This window comes from Centrocercus urophasianus, unplaced genomic scaffold (assembly GCF_019232065.1).
Source record: "Centrocercus urophasianus isolate 14NV4802_14NV808 unplaced genomic scaffold, USGS_Curo_1.0 seq_10, whole genome shotgun sequence".
NCBI lineage: Eukaryota > Metazoa > Chordata > Aves > Galliformes > Phasianidae > Centrocercus > Centrocercus urophasianus.
The window spans coordinates 70,575,786-70,598,437 of NW_024884142.1; the positions used below are offsets into that span (position 1 = coordinate 70,575,786).

Below are 22,652 nucleotides of genomic sequence, written 5' to 3' on the forward strand. Positions count from 1 at the left end.
GTGCATATAGAAGGCCCTATTTCTTCACGGCCTTTCTCAGAAAGATTTTCCCTCTGCTTGTTTTTTCTGCTCTGCTCTGATGGTAATAGGGAAAGGCTTTGTAGAAGAAAGTCAGCTTTTTTTATTTTTCTGTCCTGCCTTGCAATATGCATCTTTTAATTCCCCAGCCAGTACCTCCTTTGCATTTCTTCTGCATCTCTTGGCTGTTCAGGAACGGGTTGCCCATCTCTATCGTTTCACTTGCAGCTCAGGGTGCTGTTTCTTGGCTTGCACCTCATTATTGTGTATCTGAAGTCTCTCCATTTGTCCCAGGTAGAGAGCTGTAGTATCTCAGGGACTCCAAGTGTAATAATGTTTGTTACCTGAAGCTAATGAGTTCGATAGAGAGCAAGATCTTGTTCTCCTGTAGAGCTGAGTTGAGAATCAGCTGCCTTCATTTGAATTTTCAAGATCTGTGGACTCAACGTTGGCTGAGGATTTTTCCTTTTTTTCCATCTGTGTTTTTTCTCTGCTGCCTCTGACGCGTGGAGAAGGGCGTCACTCCTGTGAACAAAGTAAGGTGACAGTCTGCACAGAGGCCCCTTGCTGGGATTTTGTAGTCTGAAGTTAGTGTCCAGACTGCCACTGGCATACAGTAATGTAAGTTACACACGGGGGATCTAACTCTGTACTTAATTTGCAGCAACAATAATAGTTTCACTGCTGTCTTTGAATACGTAACCATCAGGAAAACATCATTTCAAAATCGTGGCGCTCCAAGGTCGGCGTTAGCTCTGTAAGCACCATCCTCTCATTGCTCTGTGTTCATGCGTAGTCCATTGGACGTGCCGTTGCTGCATGGAGACTCACAGAAGTACAGAATGCTTCCACAGAATTCCTGTACCTCCTGGGTGCTGAACTGGGCTGCACTCTGCACCACCTGCAACAGCGTAGTGCCAGCAGGATGTTTACATTTACTACTCTCACGTGGCCTATTGCAGAGTTGTTCCTTACTCCAATTTCATAAGCAACTTTTCCATTTTGGTGACATTTGAAATATATTGTACTATATTGCTTGCATGCCTACTTGTTTTTAGTAGAAAGTTAAAGCTTCATTTTATTAAAAAATAAATAAAAAATGAAGCTGATCTTTGATTTAAAATGCGAAGGCAGAATGGAATTCCAGAATTCTGAGTGCAATATAATCACTTGAACAAAATTATTTTTGGAGTGATTGTTTATATATATATATATATATATATATATATATATATATATATATCTCACATGTGCAGATGATAAAGGTTCTTTTAGAGATTAGAACAGCTTTTTAGCTGCTTTATTGTAATGAATATAATTCAGAATATTTGTTAAATCAACAGAGAGTAAAATGTCTCCTTTTATAAGAGGAAAATAAAATCAGTGTCATCCATGAATGACAAGGAAAAAAATGGTAATTTGTGTGCAGAATGTTGTAGTTATCTTTCACTTAGAGAAACAGATGTAGTTTATGGGATATACTCTGAAGTGGCACCCATCTACACATTGAACTGTAATTTTTGCTGGGCCTACTGCCAATGTAGATTGGTCCTTGTAATATTTCTACCCAAAGCATTTTTACTGCACCTTATCTTTTCTAATTGTATTTTATTTGTTTGTTGCTAGGTGCTCACAATCAAAACAATTACATGGGATGTGGCTATGAACTGCTCATTTCTTTTGTCTTCATTCCTGGCGATAGGATTGCTACTCCAGCGAGAGGAAGAAGAGGACTGGTGCTCACTCTTGCCATCATTTCTGCCTAGAGAACAGTCTGCATTGTTACTCCCTTAGCCAGTTCTTGCTGTGTATGCTTAGGATCACTTCACTTGTAGCTAAATGCAGCAAGTGCTGAAGAATGAGGATTGTGCATCATTACTTTCCTTGTGATGAACTTAAGAAAGGAGTTAAAGCTCGTGTTACAGCGCACATAACTAGTGTAAACCCAAACTGAAAACCTGTTGAGCTCTGACTCTTCAGTTTGTTCCCTTCTCCCTTGTTAATAACTTCATACACCTTGAGGAGGACTGTGACACGGCAGTGACAGCTTCCCAGGAATTGTGGATTCATTTTTTACTTGACAGAAGTGTGGCTAACCCTATTCAAGGGAAAGTCCTTTGCTGATTTCTTTAGTTTTAAGATTACTTAAAATCTCTCCTGGTGGTTTCTCTCCCCTGGTGCGGCCGTCAGACAGGGAAGGAGAAACCATCCAGGGAAATGAACTTCAACATAAAGCTGGCCTCTGAATTCTGAACTGATTATACCCACACTGCACTGCCAGTCCTGGTCTTGTCACTCGTACCTTCCCTGCCATTTTACCAGACTCAAGTTGGTACAGACTGTCTCCTACCTGCTTGTTCTGCTTTGGCATAGAAGTAGTGAGGACCCATCTTGTATCATGTCTTTACTGACAATTTTTGGAGCTTTAGATCCATAGTCACGTGGCTGCTGGGCTGATGTACATTTTCCATCAGCGGTTTTCAAATGAATGACAGGTCATTTAAGTTGCCAGGATGTTTAAGTTGCCCTCCTCTTCTAAAAATGACAGCTGTGTGCCTCTTGAAGGAAACTGTTTCTGGGCCTTACATGTAGTTAGAGAAAAAAGAAAATCATCCCTCTTTGTGTTAGAACCACTGAATCTTATTACAGCAACCTCTGTGTCATTTCTGTGAACCAAGTGAACTTCAGAGAATGGCACACTCAGGGACAATTGTTTTAAACTGCATAATTATAATGCTGTTTCAACTCCCTGTAATAGATTTGAAAAAAAAAACCACCTAGGCTTTCTCCAGTTACAACAGCCCCCTGGTCCCACGTTTCTTAATGAGGTCCGTTTTAGGTTAACCTTCACATTCTTGAAGAACCAGAGTAGCAGTGTGCATTGCACATGCATCATGAATTTTTCAAAGCATGAAGTACGTAAGAACACAAACTCTTGTCTCAGTTTTCTGTATACAGCTCTGCTGTTCTCTGTTTTGGTAACTTACACTGCTCAGTGTATTCTGGTTACGGAAGATGGCTATTTGTAATCTTACATTGGGGGCTGAAGTAGAGGGGTATATGATCACAAATAGATCAGGTAGCTTTGATGTAGTCATGAATGTGCAGTTAGATTTATTTGAAAAAGAAACACATCTGACCCATTTTTGGAACTTTATTTGCGTTCTACTTCAGAATTTTCATACACAGAAACATTTCTCACAAACAGTAAAATGATGGAAAACAAATTTTTTTTTTTTTTGTCCTATCTCAAGTACTAAAGACAGATCAACTTTCATTTTCAGGCTGCTATGTAATAGTAGCTTTTAACAAATTTGCATTGTTGTAAATACAAGTTCCCATTGAAACTTTAAAATGCTTGTAAATATTCTGCTTAGATTCAGAAATCTTTGATTTAGGGAAATGGTAAAATACTAAAATAGAAGCCACATCTGATGTGCCTATAGCTTCACAGCTTATTTATTTCCTTTTCTAAATCTCTGTGTCCAGTACAGAACTTTCTAATGAAGGAAGTTCAAAACAGGCAAATACTGACATCATCTTCTACTAGCTTAATTAACAACTATTATTGTATTGTTTTATTTTCTTTTTCAGATGTCCTCGTCATCTTCTCCCCACAGGAAACCATAATCCTGTATGTAGCTTTTGGATACTGCTGTTCTGGCCTCCTCTGTTAACTGATGTCATTGCAGGTAGATTTGTGCTGCCATAGTGCTACACTAAATGTACTGAACAGTTCCAGTAAGAAATGTACAAGTGCAGGGTTGTTAGAATGGTGAGTATCTTCTGAGAGAGGTTCTTGGCTTTTTGATGTCACCTTCTCACTCCTGTACTTAGTTCAGTCTTTATAGGTAGCACATTGCTTTTAAAATGGTACCTACATAAAACTGCAGTTTCTAAAATGATCACATTCATAGTTTGGCTACTTCTGATGTAGTCTGTGTTACAAACAGTTTTCCTATTATTTTGGGTGAAACTGTGAATGATTCTGAGGCGCACAAACGCTGTGTTTGGTCATTGCTCCCACACAGTGCCTGTTCTGTGTGCAGCTGAAGCATAGTGGAAGTCCCCACAGCACTTCCCACTGCTCTCACTCCCCACCAGCTTCTCCATCAAAAAGTATCCAGAAACGACTGGGAGAAATTTGATTTTTGTGCTGTGTTCTTGTCTCCTGCAGCCTCCCCCTGAGGGAAAGGAGGGAAGAGAACAGAGAGAGTAACAAATCCCTGTTGTGTGTCAGGAGTTCTTGCAGCTGATATCGTGATCATGTGATTTGGTTCAGCCCAAAGCAAAGTTTGTTTTAATGTGATTTTTTGCCTTTTTTGGTAATGTATTAAAAAATTTCCATTGCTGAAGGCTGCTGAAGTTGGTAACACCTTGTAAAAAAATTTGAGCTGAACACATCTGAAGGCATCCCCTGCTGGATCTTAATGTGTGACATAAAAACGGTGATAACAATGTGGGAAAACTCTGGAATTTTATTTTGGTCTATCCAGAGGTAAGACATTGAAAGATCAAATTATTTCTGGGCTGAAACTAATTTTTATTTAATGCCATATTTTATTTCTTTATATGGAACATTGAGCTGGGAACAGCAGAAACAGTAATCAGTGTAACAAGAGCTATCGCCGTATTTTGCTTTGCTTCAGTGCACTCTGATGTAATTAAATAACAGAAGGGAAGGTGAGCAAACAACATTTAAAATGAAGTAAGATTTGCAGCCTACATTTCTGTCACAGGTTTAGATATTCCAGTACGAACACCTGGAGGATTTTGCTGAGATTCTCAATAGTGGTTTGGTCGAGGTTTTCTTCAGTGTCCTCCATAGTGTGCCATACTTCAGGAAAAGGGGACGGGATCAGATGTAGGACTGGAACCCCTGTGAGGAACAAAGTGAAATTTGGAAACCACGTTGGAGAACTTCTGTTAAGTAAGTTGATACACCACTGCTTATTGACAGTCAGATAACTACTCAGCTCACTTTCTGAAGGAGTGTATACCACTGCAGTCCTACAATCTTTTTTTTTTTTTTTTTTAAAGTCTGTGACTACAGCCCATCCGTTTCACTATTTGTTTCCTAAAATCCATACCCTCCTTCAAGCACTATCTTTTTTAAAGTATCTGCAGCTAGTAGTTGTACTGTGGTACCTGCCCCTTTGTTTTTCCTGGATTCCATGCATTGTAGTGGTTCAAGTTGTGTTTAGGAGCTAGAGAAGGGCAGAGAAACCACTGCAGCTCCCAATTACTATGTTCTTATGCCAGCGTTAGGATTTAGCATGTTTTTGAAGCAGTTCCTAGGCCTCTCCTTAAGTGGTAAATTAGAATGCCTGTATTTTTCTCCCTGCGAACAGAACCACTGTTATCCTCACATAAAAGGATTTACACTTTTAAATGTATTACTGTGTGTGTGTATGTTGATAGACATGAGCCACCAGTATGTTGATACATGATGCAACTTCTAGATAAAAGAACAACTCATTCGGCTGTCTCCTGATCCCTCTTTCAGGACAGTGGGGGAGCATTGTTTCTGTCCATCTTTCCTGTTTTGCCACTTTTCCTCATTTTTCAGCTGCAAAGAGGAATCTTTATTTTCACTGGGTGTTGTTTATATCATTAGAAAAGGTTTTGAGATGTAGTCCCTGACCGGTTTCTCCCATGTAGATTTTCTTATGTCCCTGGATATGTATGTGCTAGCTGCATGTATTTCATTGGAGCTGAGTCCTGCCTTCCAGAAATGAAGGACTCATGGAGCTGAAAATCCATTGAACAAGAGACTGTAAGTGCAGCTCAGGTAAAGGAGTGCTTGCTCAGAAGTGGGGAGGTATGACTGCACTCATCTGCTTGCAGAGCTGTGTACTGATTCAGCATTACTCAGTAGTTGTAGATCACAAGCAGACGTAAACAAAAGATCTGGTTATGGAAGTATCTCCCTTATTTCCTATGTAGATTTCCTATGTAGCAGCTTTGAACTCGTCTTACTTTTCTTCTGACCTTGTCCTTCTCTAGCAATGCAACTATTGTAGTCCTTGCTTATGATGGATAGCTTCAACTAGAAGAATGTGCTGTATTTGCTGTTCTTTTGTGGCTCACCTTTATTTAGAAGGTGCCATACCTAGTACTTGAACATCAAATCCACATCTTGCACCTGGGCAAGAGCTTTAATCACCAACCTGTAGCTGTGCAAGTTGGGTAGCACTAATGTAACCACTTTCCCTTTCTTTGGCTGCTTCCTGAAAGAAAAGAATGAACGTGGTGCCAGTGGTGTGGGTGTCTGCTGGGAGGGATCTTAGGTAGGGAAAATTTCAGGTATGCACTTAGTGCACATTATGCATGTTGTGTCCTTTGCCATTCTTACTGATTACTATATACACCTTTCCCATCTCTGCCCTAGTAAATGAGAGTCTAACTTGAATATTTTAGCTTTTGCAGGAGTTAGTGCCTTCAAATTTCAACAGGTAATTGTGAGCATTACTCAGTAAATTTGCCAAAAGGTCTTCAGAAACTTTTGTGATCTTTGCAAACGCAGCCCTTTTGTGTGTCTCGCTGCTTCTAGAAATAGTAAGCAGCAGGCTGGTGTGGTGTGTAGCGATGGCCCATTGGGTCAGTTACTCATCTTTGTGGAACACTGTAGTGCTGGCAGAAATTTCCATTATTTCTGTGCCGTTGGAGCTGTGCACATACAAAATGATGGTAAGGATGGTTCTATCTCTGCTTTTCCTCTATGTTTTTCAAAGCTACGACTAGGCCTGCATAACATTGGAGTTTGAAGCCACAACCTGGGGCAAATAAGCTGGAAAAAAACAAGTTCATATGCATCTGTTTATTTACTAAATGGAGCTTTGGTTATTGAACTTGTATTTTAAAAGCAGTATTAGAACTGCCAGTACCTCTCAATAGAAATGGAACGTGGTCATCCTCAACCAAGCCTCGATATACGTTATTCTGGAAATACTGTGTTTCATCAAGGTGATTCTTCAACAGATTCATACCGTGTAGCTTCTGCTCTGTAATTCACAATGGAAGTGACTGTTAGTTAGTGACTGTGAAGTGACTGTTACAGCTTTTGGACAATATAAGGCATGTTACCACAAATGAATTTTTCCACTCTTGTGGAATCTTTTTCCATTAAGCAAGAAAAAGAAGCTGGTGACTGTCTTTTGCATTTGTTTAGTACTTAGAAGACCCCAAGACTGATGCTGTTACCACTGATTTACAGAAGTAAGAACTAAAACACAAAAGTGAAGCAGAACCCAAGAGTCACAAAGTGGCCATCAGAATCATGTTTTCCAAGTGTCTGTGAATCATAGTTATTTTATTAATTAAACATGTATGAAGTTATCAGTTTTGAAGATGCACCAAATTTAATGTTTGCATCATTAAATGTTAGAATTGTAAACCAGAAAAGTAATCTAAAAATCTGATTTAGATGGCTTTTTCCTTTGAAAACTATATCCTAAATCTTTAAATTAAGAGCCCATGCCCCTCTCCTTACCAATTGCTTGAAGCCTCTGAAACCATCGGCTAGTGTTTGGAAAATAATTGGGAAAGACAGGGTTTGGTGCGCCTATTAAATCCAGTAGTACCAGCAGGTCCTACAGAAGAAAGAATCTTTAGCACAGTATTCTTAAAGTTACCCACCACCACCAGCAGCAGCAATGAAATCTCTTGGTTCCTGTGCAGATGATGACTGGGTCATTGACAGCTCCTTACAAAGATCTGGCTTTTCTACCACAGTACCTGAGAAGAACTCATTAGCAGAACCCTATTCAGACCCAATGCATCTTGTTGCCTTTCCAAGGAGGAGGGACAGACTGTTTGTCCAGTCCTCTTTCTGAAGAAGGCTGTGTTGCTTTGTTTACAGTTTATAAGTTATATCCCTTTAAAAGAATATGTTATGTGGGGAGAAAAAAGAGAAAATTACTTCTTCCCTGGAGAACAGCTTCTGTCAAGGGAAAGACATTTTATGAGTCACAAGATAGAGTGACAGTGGCGGAGCAGTGAGTTGGGAAACCAGAAGGGAGCTGACAAAATGTTGTAGGAATCAAAGGACAACCCTGAGAGCTTGCTGTAACTCTGAGATGTCTGACTCCGAGGCTGAGCTGGGCGGCTTTTTTTTTTTCTCTTCAAAGAATCTTATTAGTTCTGTGCTCTTTAGTGATCATGTTGAAGAATCTCTATTAAAGGAGGTAGGTGCCCTAGTTTATACTGTAGTAAATTTGAATATTACATTTTTTTTCTACAAATCCTCATACTTGCATTGAGTTTTGTGCTGGTCCATCTGAAAAGCTCTTGCCAGCTCCGTATTTTAGCATGTCTAAATTTTTCACAAGCTTGCCTCAGTTTAGGTGAGGTTCTTGGTTTCTTGGGTATTTGGCTTAATTGATTATTAAACAACTGCAGTTTGCTATTACTACTTATGGAGGTGAAGACACTTACCATGCCCTGGAGTCTGTTTGTGGTGGTTGAACCTGGTGGATGTGGAGTAGATACCATTTTTTGAGCCAAGTGTTGAGACCCATAGAGGGAATCAGAAGGGGACCACCGGACAAAAGCTTCTTCTCCATCAAAAAAGATAAGCTGAAGTGAAAGGTCTGGTCTTGATGTTGAGCTTGTCTGTTGGAAGAAGTAAAAGGTGGCAGAACTGATTCTGGCCAGAGCATTGTGTAAAGAAAGAATACTGCAGTCAGATAAGCCCCTTTGGTATGGGTGTATCTTCAGAGTACTGTATGCAAGCCTTCCTATGGACATTAATCTCAAACATGTCATGGTGACATAGTGATCAATTATTATTACTTATTAATCTAACACAATGACACATCCCCCACCCTGGCATGATTTTTGGTTCTGGTTGAAAGTTTTATTTTTGGCTTCAGTGGATGTAAGGTGAGTATTTTGAGAAAAGTCTACAAAACCAAGTAGCCAGAACATCATTTTGAGCAGCAGAGGAGACATGTCAGCAACGGCATCTGAGGTGAGTGCTGTGAATACTGTGACAGTGCCTCAAAGGAATAGTATTCCTGCTACAGTTCTGAAGTGGGGATGAATTATGAAAGGCTTATGGTTCATTGAGGGACAAAGAGCAGTCAGTCATGAGAATGATCATTTCTTCTTCTTCAGGGATACTTGCAGTCACTCAGGTAAATTTACCCTGAAACCGAAGAGAGAGGAATAGATACACTCTTCCTCTTTGGCCACCAACAATATCACAACAGTGAAACTGTTGAGAATATATACATGATTATTGTATTTAAGGTCACAAAGGAGACATCTATGTAAAATTCCTTCTCAAGGCAGAAGGAGCCTTCTTTTTTTCTGTTTACTAACTGAAGCCTTGTTTGTTCTGGCAGCGCTTCCTAGTAACTTACAGCATGGCTAAACCCAGCTCAGCTCCACTATACGGGAACTGTGATGTTGGCAGTTGCTGTGAATATTTTAACCCCTCTATGAATAATTTTTTCTTCAAATGGAATTGCATGATGTGGTTAAAAAGGTGGGGTCACTGGCAGCAGTCACGTCCTGTATGGGCCACAATTCCCAACTGGCTGGAGCTGATCCAATGCAAACAATAGAGGAAAACCTCTATAAAATGTTACTCATGTAGGCAAGATGATTATTGATTATGCCCACAGCAATGTATGGATTTTTTCTAATGGCACTGCCTTGCTGCCCTTTGTCCTTCGCACAGAACAGACCTCTTCTGATAGCAGTTGTTTTCATTACATTTTGGAGGAAATGGCATTAACACCATCTGAATTTTAGAAAGCAGTATTTGCCATTATTATTAGTGCTTAACGTGTTCCTAGGTCTGGATAATGTAAAGAGATCTCTTTGCCCTTTTAATTTTAAAACTTACTCTTGTATAACTGAAGAAACATCAAGATAAAGATCGCAGTTTCAAGTATAAATAGATTTGGCTGAAAGCATAGCAAAGTCTGTTATGCTGCTGTGAGCAGAGCAAAAAGGTCACTGCTAATGGATTAAGCAGATGGGTCCCAAAGTATATTTTGTTAATGGGCTGTACGAGTGATGGTCTGTGCAAAGTAATTAGATTGCTTTTCTGTCAAATGCCGTCACCTTAATGAAAACTTAATCAAGAAATAACATATTACCTGCCAAAAAAAAAAAAAAAATAATCCAATCTGTTGTTCCAGAAGTAACAGGCAGGCTTATTCTAAATGAAGCTTGTAAATGGAGTCTGCGTGTGTTCACAGAAGTGCTTCATTTTTGCAGTTAAAAACCATGGCATATCCTTAGTCTTTCCATTTTTAAATCTTCTAATGTCAGAAGGCAACAAGTCAGTTCTGGAGACAACTGTAAACAGCTGATCTCAATACCTGAACTGAGTACATTCCACTAGTTAGCAAAACGTTTGAGGAAGCTTCCTGTGGAAATCTGTTGGTGTTTGGTGAGCATTCTGTCAGTAGTAAACACCGAGCCAGTAGATGGCACTCGTAAGTCTGTGAAATAGCTCCGAGAGATTTTTGTGCCCAGCAGTGGCAGTGCTGGGAAGCAAATTTTCCTGTGGTCAGAGTCTGATAATGTAATCACGTTACTTGTCTGCATTCCTCCACTCAGATTGCTGTCGTTCATCTATTAAATAAACGACTCAAACCGATAAAGGAAAACAGGAAGAAAATGTTGAAGTTGTTATGGGCTGGGGGCATGTGACAGCGTAACTCCTCCACAGCAATCGGTTCAGCTGTCTCCCAGTACAACAGGGAGACTTTAAAAATGCATCATTCAGAAAGAAACGTAGTGCTTTACTTAATAGGGTAGGAATGGCTGGATAGGATTCTGTGCTTTTTATGTATAATGAAGAACTATATCTCATTAAGTCTATTAAGTGTGTTCTCCATGTGTAAATTGCTTTAATATAGTGTATATAAGATATTCACACTTTGCATGTGAGTTTGTAATGTTATCCTGTACTAAAGCACACGTGTACAGATCTCTGTTCAGTTCTTCTGGAATACGATGGGGATCTTCCTATAGGCACAGCAACCAGGGAATCAGACACAGACCAAAAGGGAGAGCATGGAAATGCCCTCAGGTCTATTGCTATTGCAAAACCATATGAGAAGGAACCAAGCCAACTACCTGGATGGACTGAAGCTTGTTGTCCAGGGCACGTGCCAGCTCCAGCATCATGGCACAGGGCACAGCTGAGTCGGTTGCTCCCACAAACACTCTTCCGTGCCACTGTGGGCCAAAGAACTTTGAGTCGTAGTGACAAGCGAGGACCAGGTGGCGCTTTGCAGAGGGGTTGAGAGTGCTGATGATATTTGAAAATGTTTGATACCCATAGGGTGTGTACTTCTGAAAGGTATCTTCTTCAATTTCCCAACCAGCCTGGAGTCTTTGAAGACGCTGCTTGATGTGCTGCAATGAAATATATATTTGTATATATACCAAATGAATATTACTGAAGGAAAGGCACTGCAGACAAATTATCAGTAGCTAATTAGCAATAGTGGCTCTGAAGCTTATTTCTGGTGTTTTTAATAGATTACTCTTATAGCAAAAATGATTATAATAATCATGCCACTGTACAAAATAAGATAAGCATCATCCTCACTGCCTTAGCCTACCCTCTGACTGGCTCACTCACTTTTCATCTCTCCGTTCTGTCCCTTGTAGTTGGAGTCTTGAGATAGCTTAGAGTGATTGCCCATCAAGGTGATGTTGTTGAGGTGTTGACCTCTGAAGTCTCCAAGCCAGACTTTTCCAGGGGTAATTAGGATTGATACAGCATTCAAATATAAACTCAGTTGTGTCCTTAAGTGTCAAAACTGGCTGCAGAGAACTTGCAGCTATTTTGGCAATTGCTATGTATAGTCTCCATAAATACAACATTGGCATTTTTGAAAATATTGGTATTTTTACCTTCTAAGAGAAATTTGCCTTTCAAGTGGCATAAGTTGCTTGCGAGGCTATAAAAGACAGTGATGCCTGTCAATTACAGAATAAATGAAGCATTTCAGAATGTCTTAGAAATGAGGCCCTTAATAAAAATTGATGCAGCGGATCTAAGTAAAGGATGATTCATTTTTAGGTAGCTTCATGTTTAAAAGAATAAATCTAACTACTCAGGCTGTACTTAGTACAGAATTCTAACTGACTCTTATTAGAGGGCCATCTCTGTTGAGCAGCTGATTTTTATGTGTCCCTAGAGTGCTTCTTCAAGGCAGATTCCTCTCTCTCTAAATAAACATTAGCAAAAGCCTCTAAGGGAAAAAATGGAAATAGACTTTGAGGACTTGTCCTGCTCTCAGTGAAGTCAGTAAGAATGCTGCCATAAATTCTGTGTTAGAAGAAGCTTCCATTTTGCTTGTGGTCACCTTCTGGAAGCTTTTATGGCATCATATGGCCTCCCCACCATCTGTAGGACTACATCAACAGAGCAAAGGACTTCTGTTATAGAGGAGTACATAAGCCTGGGTGAAGTTCCCAGGGTGCACTATCTGTGAGTGGAACCACCCTCTCCCTTCCAGGAGTCTGATGTTTTTCCCTGTCTCAGGGGAGGATTTTTTTTTTTCTACTGCAATATATGCTGTTACCTTGTAACAAAATGATCCTTTTTTTGAATGTAATTTGTGGTTTTCTATTCCAGGCTGTCCTGTTGTTTGTTTTTCTTCCTTTTTTCCCTTTCAGCTGGCTTTCTTCTAGTGTATGACTAAGGAAACCACAAAACTAAATGTATAGAAGCAACCAGTATAAAAAAGCTGCATTTTCCTCACCTACCATTTGTAGAGTGGCAAATAAGCTTATTGTAGTTAGGGGTGTCATGGAGCTGTTGAGTTGATTCCTAAAGGGTAGATGACGGTTCTTGAGATGTTGCAAATGCCTTCTAAGTAATCTGGGCCATGCCAGTGCTTCAGTCTCTGGGCTGGCTGATATAAGTAGGAGTGAGTGTGGCACACAGCCTTGGAGATGCCTGCACTGTGAGATCCTACTCATGCTGAATCCTTGTGGCTGAAGCACAATATGCTGGAGCTCTCACCAGCCTGGGGCCAAGCACGATGTGGCTGTGCTAGCCCAGCACTATCATGCTGCTGTGCTGCCTATCCAGGCTGCCCACCTGTGTGGACCTCTGTGATCCCTCCAAGGCTCACCTGGATGGATTAATCAACTCTAACAGGACCTCTCCAGGACAAAGAGTGGGGATGTGTAGGATTCCAGGTGTTTGAACCACCAAAATCCTGCTCATGTGAGGAAATGGACAAGCACTGTGTTATACTTCAGTTATCAGACCTGGGGTCAGCTTCTTAATTTGAAACCTGAAGTTAATCTTTCTTCTTGCCATGCAGCCCTGGGAAGTAATGCTAGCTGAAGTGCAGGCTGTGTCTTGTAGACACTGCATGGTGTGCACTAGCACAAAGGTCAGGTTCATCTACCACATGAGAGGAACTTGTCCCTTTGTGGTCCCTAAAGGCTCTACCAGCAAATAAAGAATAGGTGTGCTTAGAGGTTGGCAGAACTGTTTCCTTACCTGTCGTACGGCGTGATTTCCTGGTGACCCTGGGTATCTTTCTATCAGGATGGGGCGCAAATCGTTCTCCCACATTTCAGAAACATCTGTTTTTTCTGCAACATTTTGGATAGCATCAGGATGTAAAGTACTTGGTTGGTGAGAATACTGGAGAGAAAAAGGAAAGATTGCTGCAACTGTTACTGAAATTTTTTTAACCATAGTCGTTTTCAGAATTATGATTATATGAATTATGGAAATGTTTCAGTATATGGAGCTATTTTGGTTTACTGACAGTTATTTTAAGAACAGATTTTCTGACAAAAATTTAGAAAAAGACATTTTTAGGTTCTGTGGCTTTTCTAGCTCTGATTTCCATGTAAAATTAATACTAAGAACATGGGAGAAGTAGTTACCTACTAACCAAACTCTGCCTTTTATTGAGTTCTTTTTTCTGATATCTTAATTATATGTATTCTACAGTCATGTCCTCAACAGTGCCTCCTTCGAGTAAAGATTTCTTTGTGACAAACCCCACAAGCCTTATTTTGGCAGCAATAATATTTAGCTTTATGGTCTGTGCACATTACAGGGCACAGCACTGCGAAGAAATGCATCAGCCAGCTCAGTCCTAGAAGAGTGGTGTTACCGTGGCTCTATCCACAAGGGCAGAGTTGGTGTGACTGCACGGTGCAATATAGCTCTTTCAGAGTGTACTCAGGTCCATATCAGTGTTGTTAGCCTTGAGTTAACCTCAGAAGTGGCAACTTCTCTCCTGTGATGACAGCCAGTAGTGCTAGCTACTTCCCAAGTGCTTCTTTTCTCTTGCCTAGGGATGAATCTTTGGCACTGTTTGAGATGCCCTGGAATACCTGTCGCATCTTTGTGGGGCTGGCAAATCCATCAGGGATGAGCCTTATGATGTCATGGAGCAACAGCTGAATGCCAGGCGGGAAATTCAAGGACATCTCAAATGCTCTTTGGCTACCAGGTTCGAACCTACTCAGACTCCAGCGATTGTCTTCTCGGGAACTTCTCAAGCCACCTTTGGTTTTATAGATAAACATGATAGGTACTATCATAGGATATTTGTATCCTACCCATTCTGTGTTTCTGTCACAGGGAATTCCTTCTGGTCCCCTCTCCCATTGATATACCTTGCTGTGTTTGCTCATGCTTTGCTCAGAACTGCCATACAGGGTTGATGAAACTTGCCATTCTTCAGTCTGCCCCGCCTACCTCATCCTTTTTTCAGAAAATGAAAGACAGAGAAACAGGAGCAGGACAGAACCACAGTTTATAGTGCAGGAGAATGGTATTTTCTATTTTATTCTTCTCCTGTCTTACAAATGCTTAACTGTGGAGTTGCTTTTGGGCTGCTGGTGCACTGAGCTGATGTCTTCTTAGATGCATTTACTCTCACTTCAGCACTGAATATATTAACGACAAAAAAATTAAAAAATCATTCTTTTCCTTGCTTCCTCACATGCATTGTTTAATCTCTGTCTAAAATGACTGCAGAAAATCATTCCTTACCTGGTCATCAAGCATGCTGCCCTTCGGACCTTCTGCAGTTCCTGGAATTACCTTTTATCTTAATTAATTAATTAGACAAATATGGTTAAAAAAAAAAAAAAGTTGCTGTCTCGCAACTTGTCACCTTTCCTCCTTTGTTAGTTTGTGTTGAGCAAAGCAGATACCAGCACAGCTGTTTTCTGGACTTGACTATACATTAAGCATTTAATTCTCCTCATTCCAGTTTCCCTGCTGTTGTTTGTGTGAGGACCATTCCACATACATAGATAAGGCAGACAGGAGAAATGTCAGAAGCGATCTGCTTAGGAGGAAAGAAGGGATGTAGAACTGCATGCTTTAGGAGTGGGAAGGACATCTGAAGAAGTGAAAGGCTCTGTGAGGATGCTGAATAGCAGCAGAGCTTTCCTGGTAGCTGGGGTCATGGAAACACTTCGCAAAGAAATGTTTTTGTTATAGTACAAATGTATAAAAATGCTTCAGAAGAAAGGAATACATTCTCACTCATACTAGTGAAAATACACTCAAAGCTGGGAAATGAAAGGCATTACAAAAGCATTCGTGAAGTAAAAGAATGGAGTGAAGTGTGCTGGTGGCTCATTCCTTGGGATTGCTCAGTCTGTTTGCTGCAGGATGGGGTGGCAGCAGAGCAGTGTGTTCATGGCAGGGCTGCCATTGAGCCATCTGCACTAAGCTGTACAAATGGCAGCTTCTACCAGCAACCTGTACTTATCCTGCTGATTTGAGTACCTTCTGGCTCAGTGCCAATGGAAGCTTTCTTCTTCTGAGAGCTGGTAAGTTTAGGAGCTGGTTCTTCCTGCCTGTGTGAGCAGGAGGGAGTGGGCTGTGCACTCCTTAGACGTCCAGCTTTTGGCTCATGCTTCCCTTCAGGGGAAAAAGAGCAGAAGGGCCGAGAATCTGATGAGAAAGAGGAAGTGGTTCCTGGTGGGTGCCTGCCAGGGCCGAGGAGTTCAAGTGCCGTGGTTCTATGGTTAGTGGGAGGAAGCATGAGCATCATGAAGAAGCAGCTCAGAGGGTTGGAGTGAGATGAGGTGCAGAGTGTGTCACTGTGGCTGAGGGGGCTGAAAGATGCACTGGGGCTGCACAGCTGTGTGCTCACTGCCACAGCTGAAGGTCTGCTTCACTTACACAGTCTTAAATGTATGCACATGTAGGTACTCTAGCAGCTATTTTAGGAGTGTACATTCTTAATATGTGATAGATGTATATGTATGAATAACTGTGTATATAAATATATACACAGAGAGATAACAGGAGTAGAACAGAATGACGTTTCTGCTGATTTTCAAAATTAAAACCCACAACCTCTCTTGAATGGGCACTGACTGATATCAAGGGAAAAGTGAACAAGGACTGAATAGGAGTGACTGGGAAGGCATGAAGGTTGTCCTGGCTCTCGCTGAGGGAGGCAGAGAGCAGTGCATGGAGTCAGCGGAGCTCTGTGGTTCCAGGTGAGCATCTACAGCCACCCAGCAGAGGGGACTAAAGGAATACGATTCTGTGATTTTATCATTTTCCTTTTTGAAATCTGTGACTGCTTTAACTCAATGGAATTCACTGTTCTGCGATCAGCTGTGTTCCATGTGATTTGGTTCATTAAGAAGCTATGCTGGCATTTTGTAATCAGCCACTGAGAACTGCATAGAGAAACAGAGGCTACACATGTTGTTTCCTTAAGCATTACCTCAAGACTTTTTTTTCCCCGTAACTTCACGCAGCGTTTTAAATGAAGAAGAATACAGCGTGGCCCCTACAAGACGCTAAAATACTGTATCTTTTCAAAATCCCTGTGTAGTTGCCATCATCTCCACCCCATCCTCTTTCTCCTACCTCAACGTGAATCCCCTCGGGAAGAGCTCCTCGTTGTCTCCATAGCGGCGTTAAGTCTGACGGGGCTCCGGGAGCGCAGCCGCGGGCTGCAGCCCCTACCAGGCGCAGAGCTGCTCCCACCCCGCCCGGCCGTCGGTACCCGGAGCTGGGGCAGTCATCACCCCTCACCTGCGCCCACCCCGCCCGTCCCGGCGCAGCGCCCCCGGCACCGGGCCGAGGGACAAAGGACAAACCCGCGAGGCGGCGGAAAACCACAGCGGCCCGGCCGACCCACCTTCTGCTGAGTCCATCCCGCGTCGCTTTCCCGCCCCTGCGCCGGGAGCAGGCAGGCGGCGGCGGCGGCGAGGCACAGCACCCCGACCAGCCCCGCCATCCCCAGCTCTGCTGCGGGGAGGCAGCGCCGGAGGCTGGGCGGGAAGGAAAGAGGGAGGGAGGGAGGCGGCCGCGGCGGCACCGGGCTCCTCCCGGCCGCGGCCCTGCCGGGAGGCTCGGAGGGCTCGGGCTGGACTGGGCTTTGAGCGGCCTGACCTAGCTGTAGGTGTCCCCGTTTGTTGTGGGAGAGCTGAACCAGGTGGCCTTTAAGGGTCCCTTCTGATTCAAACGGTTCCATGATTCTGCGAAAATAGGTGCTGAAGTGAAATGTTGCAGCAGGTCAATTAAAATGATGAAAACAAGCAGGCAAGCTTCTCTGCACACGAGTCATTTAGGTCAGGCGGTGTCACTGTCCTTGGGCTGTGCTTTTGTACAAAACTTCTGGCCTTTGCGTTGCAGAAATTCCACAGAAAAGTCTCCAATTATCACGTTATTCTTAATGCTCGGGCTAGCCTCAGAGGACATTCAGGTTGGCTACCAGGGAAAGGTTCTTCACCAGAAGGTGGGTGGGCACTGGCACAGGCTCCCCAGGATGGCAGGCCTGGCCCCAGTCCTGTGGGAGTACAAGGACTGTCTGCACCACGCTCAGTTCTATGGGCTCCTTCTTAGCTGGTTCTGTGTGCAGCTGGGAGTTGGACTCGATGATCCTTATGGGTCCCTTCCAACTCTGGATATGCTATGATTCTATGCAACTGAAAGGAAAAAAAAGGTTAAAATGAAGGAGGGGAGAGGATCCTCTTGCTGCTCTCCAGCCTCATCCTGAGACACCACGTTCTGGAAGCACAGCATGGCAAGTATTCAAAGAGCCTGTGAGGCTAATAGCAGAGAAGCAGAGCCATTTGTCCATTTGCAGATCTTCGAACTAGATCAACAGATTTCCTAGAAAAGCTGGTGGTTCTGCTGCCCAGTGGACAGATGGGCTCTCTGCAGCTGACATTCTTACTGCCAAGTCAGCACCCTTATAAGTGGATACCAAGAATGTGGCTGTAACCAAGATTTCATAGATGGGGAAATAACAAGTTAGTGTATAGGAATGCCATTTTTCCCACAGAATTCCATACCTCATCTTTGTTAGGAAATCATTCCAAATGTAAAACCAAGCCACCACAGAGTAGGGAGAAATGGGCAATCATTTGATCACCAAGAAAGAGCAGTGTGGACTACAAAGAGTGGCAGCAGCCTCTCAGACAAAAGCCCACCAACCCAAGTGACAGCAATCTGAGGGAGGTTCAGGTTGAGTATCCGGAAAAATTTCTTCTCTGAAAGAGTGGTCAGGTGTTGAAATGTGCTCCCAGGGAGGTGGTGGAGTCACTGTCCCTGGAGGTGTCCAAGGAACGTTTAGATGTGGTGCTAAAGGATGTGGCTTAGTGGGGAAATAACAGTGGTAGTTGCATAAAGGGCTCAAACGGGATATTTTTCCCCTCTCCCCCTACTCCAATCGTTCAAACAGTCCTGTGCTCACCAGAAACAGAGGCATATGTGTAACTGCAGCAGCAGTGGGGGGAGGGAGGGAAGCAGCAGCCCTTCCTATGCTTTGAGAGCAGCTGTACAAAGAGTGACATGAGGAGAATTTGTACCAAAGTATTTAGGCAGGGGGCATGGGATGGTGGCATCTGGGAAACTGATTTTTGTTAAAATACGAGTGGAATTGTTTGAGGTCATTGATCTGGATGTCTCAGCACAGACGCTGAGAAGGAAAAGGGACAGTACTCAGTGATTCTGCTGCCAGTTCACCAAAATACATCCTGGTAACACTTCTGAAGACCTCTCTGCCCTCTCATTTGATTCTCCAAAGATTTTTCCATCTAACAGTACATACAAGACTAAGGAGACAAAGAGCAATAACAAATAAAAACATAGCAAAAATCAGAGCAGGTCACAGCTGCAAAGAGAATTATGTAACTACTTTAGAAAATAGTTTTTTAAAAAAAGTTAAAACAAACAAACAAACAAATGTAATGAACATTTTGTTTTCCAGTGATTTGTAAAGGAGAAATGCGTTGTTTAGTCCTACTCCATACTACCAAATTGGTAAGGTGTCAGTGGTTAGCTGCTCTTTTATCTTATTAATTTGGTTTATTAACTTGAAATTCGAATAGATGTAGCTAGGTACCAATTAGAGAATATATATGTATATATAAGAAAAAAAACAAGCATTACCTGTGAAAACACAATCTGTGCGCTGCTTCTTTCCTGTGCCCAGGCTGATGTGACAGTGCCATCTGCTGAGATCCGGGAGCACAGCTGGCAGCAGCAGTACGAATGGAGCCTGCGCTTTCTGATGCTTGGCTCTTGCAGCTAATAGGCAAGGAGAGGAGATTCGATGTCCCCCGTTGTGCTTTCAGTCCAGCTAATATTTAGTGCTCGAAGTGGGTTGTGTGGGTTGAGATTTCTAGGCAGCCTGACCAGTGAGGGTGCAGCACAAGCTGCAGCAAAGGGTGGCGTGGCTGGTGTTACAAGGAGCCCAAAGGCCTGGGGACATCCTAAGAGCCTCAGCTGTTGTGATGATTGAAGGCATGATTCCATGTTTTTGAAGCCCGTACTGAACTTTTCACTGTTTCTCTGGAGGTGGATTTTAGGACAAAGTTCAGCTGAGGGCTCAAACTGAGATGATGAGGTAATTCAGAGGCACATCCACATTTCGGGATTTTATCCAAACCAAATGTGAGCCCCTAATTCTTTTTCAGTTCTATAACAGAGGATTAGGGAGAAAAGAGACCGTGAACTTCAACAGCAATTAAACATACAGGGTATGGGGTGGTGGTGGAGGGGAGGAGAAAGAACAGCTCTTTCTGCAGGCATTTCTGGTAGCTCTTGTGGATCTCGCACAGGCACATTTGCTATGCAAACTCAGTGTCAAAAATAGTGAAAAATGATCATGGCACTATAGGCTAATGGAATTTCTCAGACAAATGGTCCAGTCAGCTATCCTAGGACATTGCCTTCTTTGTAACCAAGACAGATGATACGCAAACGTTCCACACATCAGATTGGTGCACAGAAATGAATATATTCAGTTTCCATGTGCTGACACAGTGCTATAGAAGTAATCTCAAACTGGGATATAAAGGATGTGTTTTCAGAGTTAAAAAGCAGTTGTTCCAAATGCAGCTTTTCTACATTACAGACAGTGACCCGTCTAGAATGAAAAGATGGGGTTTGAAAAAGTAAATAAATACAGCATAAGTTACCCGTATTTCCTGTCATCTGGCACCTAGAGGAGATAGCAATTAGCGAAGTGCAGCTGGGTTTGGTAGAGAAAGATCTCTGCAGTGAGAACAAGCTCTGAGACTGATGTGGGCTCTGAAAGAGATGAAGGACTTCAATGAATTCCACAGGAAATCACTAATTACGAGAGTCACAAACATTTCAAAACATAACAGTTGTGTCAGTTGGCACAGCCAGGGCTGGTGCTGCTGTAATGCTGCGCTGCGTGAGCACATAGGCTCTATTGGGCATATGCACAGCTGTATGTGCTTCTCTATACATAGCTGCTGACATGCAGAGCTGCTTTCACACGTGTTTTGCTCTGAGATCTTTGCAAACAGGCCATTTTTGGATGCTTAGGAGTATTCATTTAGCAGAAAGTACCGCTGCATGAATGCTTATAACTGTTTGCTCTGTTTTGATGGATGCTTTCCCATGTTCTATAATAAATCGATTTCAACTAATCCATCTTCTGTTCTCATTTCTGAAAAAGCAGATATTATGGCTTAGGGCAGCAAATTGAATGGCTTCAGCCTGGTCGGATGATACAAAGCTGAGCTTCTCCACAAAGAAGTATAATCTCTGTGCAGTGACTGGTAATTCCTAACGTCCATCTGGTAGTGTCCATAAATGGCCATTGTGGGGCTGTTACTCAGATTGCGAGAAGCTTTAAGCACTGTGCAGTGTGACTCCTTGCTGTGCTACACACAGGAACTCATGGTGGTGGGGTGAGCTCTGTTTGTAGTGCTGGTGTGTGGGAGTCCCACTTCAGGAGGAAAAGGGAAATGAGTATTGCTCAGTTATCTGGTGCAGAACTTTAGCGAGAACATCCTCTATTCATGGAATAGCCTCCATTAAAAAGTCCCAGGGTGTTTTTTAGCATTTGAAACCACTTAAAAGCAGAATGGGCGCTTAGCTGCTACAGTTGGGGTTAAAAGTAGTTCCAGATTTCAGTGAGCGGCTTCAGGCTAATTTTTTATCAAGTGAACTCTCTCCAGTGGGAACGCAGCCTTCGTTACATGCCATATCAGCTGCACTGAGTGAAGTAAGTAGAAAGCCTCTGCTGAGCTGCAGCGGGTCTTGGGTCATGCCCCAGGAGCATAAGATGAAGGAAATGAAAAACGTTCGTTACAAACAGCACAAGTGACATAGCACTAATCAGCTTCTTCATCTTATGCACGCCGAGCAGAGAGCTAGAGTTCTGTCAAGTTCTGTTAGCAGCTTCCCTGCCACGCATGCATCATTTAAACTTCGGCAAATGATGATGATAGTGGATATTGCGTTAAGAGCTGTACACAGAAATGCAACCAAAGCCAGAAGGGAGATGATGGGTTGTCTCTAGGAGGGAGCTTTGGGGCTGGAGCGCAGCTTTGATTTGTAACCAGTTTCACACAGCGTTTGCTCCGGATACACGCACTGGCGATGCGGCACTACTGACACTGAGCAGGAATACAGGATTTGGGTGAAGGATTTGGGCGGCTGGAGCACGGCGGCGGGCCCGGCCACTCGCTGAGGGGAAGCACCAGCTCCCTACAGGGAGCACGGAGAGCGGTGAGCGGCCTCACCCGCTCGGAGCCGCCAGGTCAGCGCGGCGGCGGCGAGGCCGGCGCGATCCGGTGACACACTCGGTCAAGCATTTCCTGTGCGGAGCCGAAGGGCCGCGTCCGAGGCCGCGGAGACATCGCGGCGGCACTGCGCCGCGCCACCCGCCGCCCGGAAAGGTGAACCGAAAGCGGCGCGGATGGAGGGCCGGGGGAGGGCGGGGGAGGCGGACCGCGGGAGGGAGGCAGGCGCGGGGCGCAGCTCGAGCTGCGGCGGGAGGAGCTGTGAGAACGCCACGGAGGCCGGACGGCGCGGGGCCGTACTCCGGCACGGCGGGAGCCGAGAGGGCTGCGGAGGTGAGGCGAGGCGAGGTGCGGGCGGCGGCCGTGAGCGGCGAGCCGTCCCGTTAGCGACTCCGGGCTCCCACCGCCACGGGCGAGGAAAGTAACGGAAACTCCGTCGGGCAGCAGCGCGCACGCGCCGTCTCGCCGGCTGCGCCCCGCCGTCGGGGGGCGCGCCGGGGGCTGTAGTTCGCCGCCTCGCGGCGCCCCGGACCGCGGTGGGGTCGCGGGACTACAGCTCCCGGCAGCCCCCGCGCCGCAGCCCGGCCCGGGCGGCTCTGGTGCGTGCGGGGAGCCGCGGGGCTGCGCGGCGGGGGAGA

At 43.7% G+C, this 22,652-nt stretch overlaps 1 protein-coding gene across 1 annotated transcript; it reads right to left on the bottom strand.

Moving 5' to 3' along the window:
* Positions 1–3,180: 3,180 nt before the first annotated feature.
* QPCT (glutaminyl-peptide cyclotransferase) lies at positions 3,181–17,908 on the bottom strand. Its single transcript, XM_042826443.1, has 7 exons — positions 17,145–17,908; positions 13,508–13,654; positions 11,116–11,397; positions 8,455–8,631; positions 7,511–7,610; positions 6,906–7,022; positions 3,181–4,897 (listed from the first exon to the last, which is right to left on the bottom strand). Exons 1-7 carry the CDS (start codon positions 17,478–17,480, stop codon positions 4,752–4,754), a joined length of 1,305 nt encoding a protein of 434 aa, XP_042682377.1. The 5' UTR covers positions 17,481–17,908; the 3' UTR covers positions 3,181–4,751.
* Positions 17,909–22,652: the final 4,744 nt, after the last annotated feature.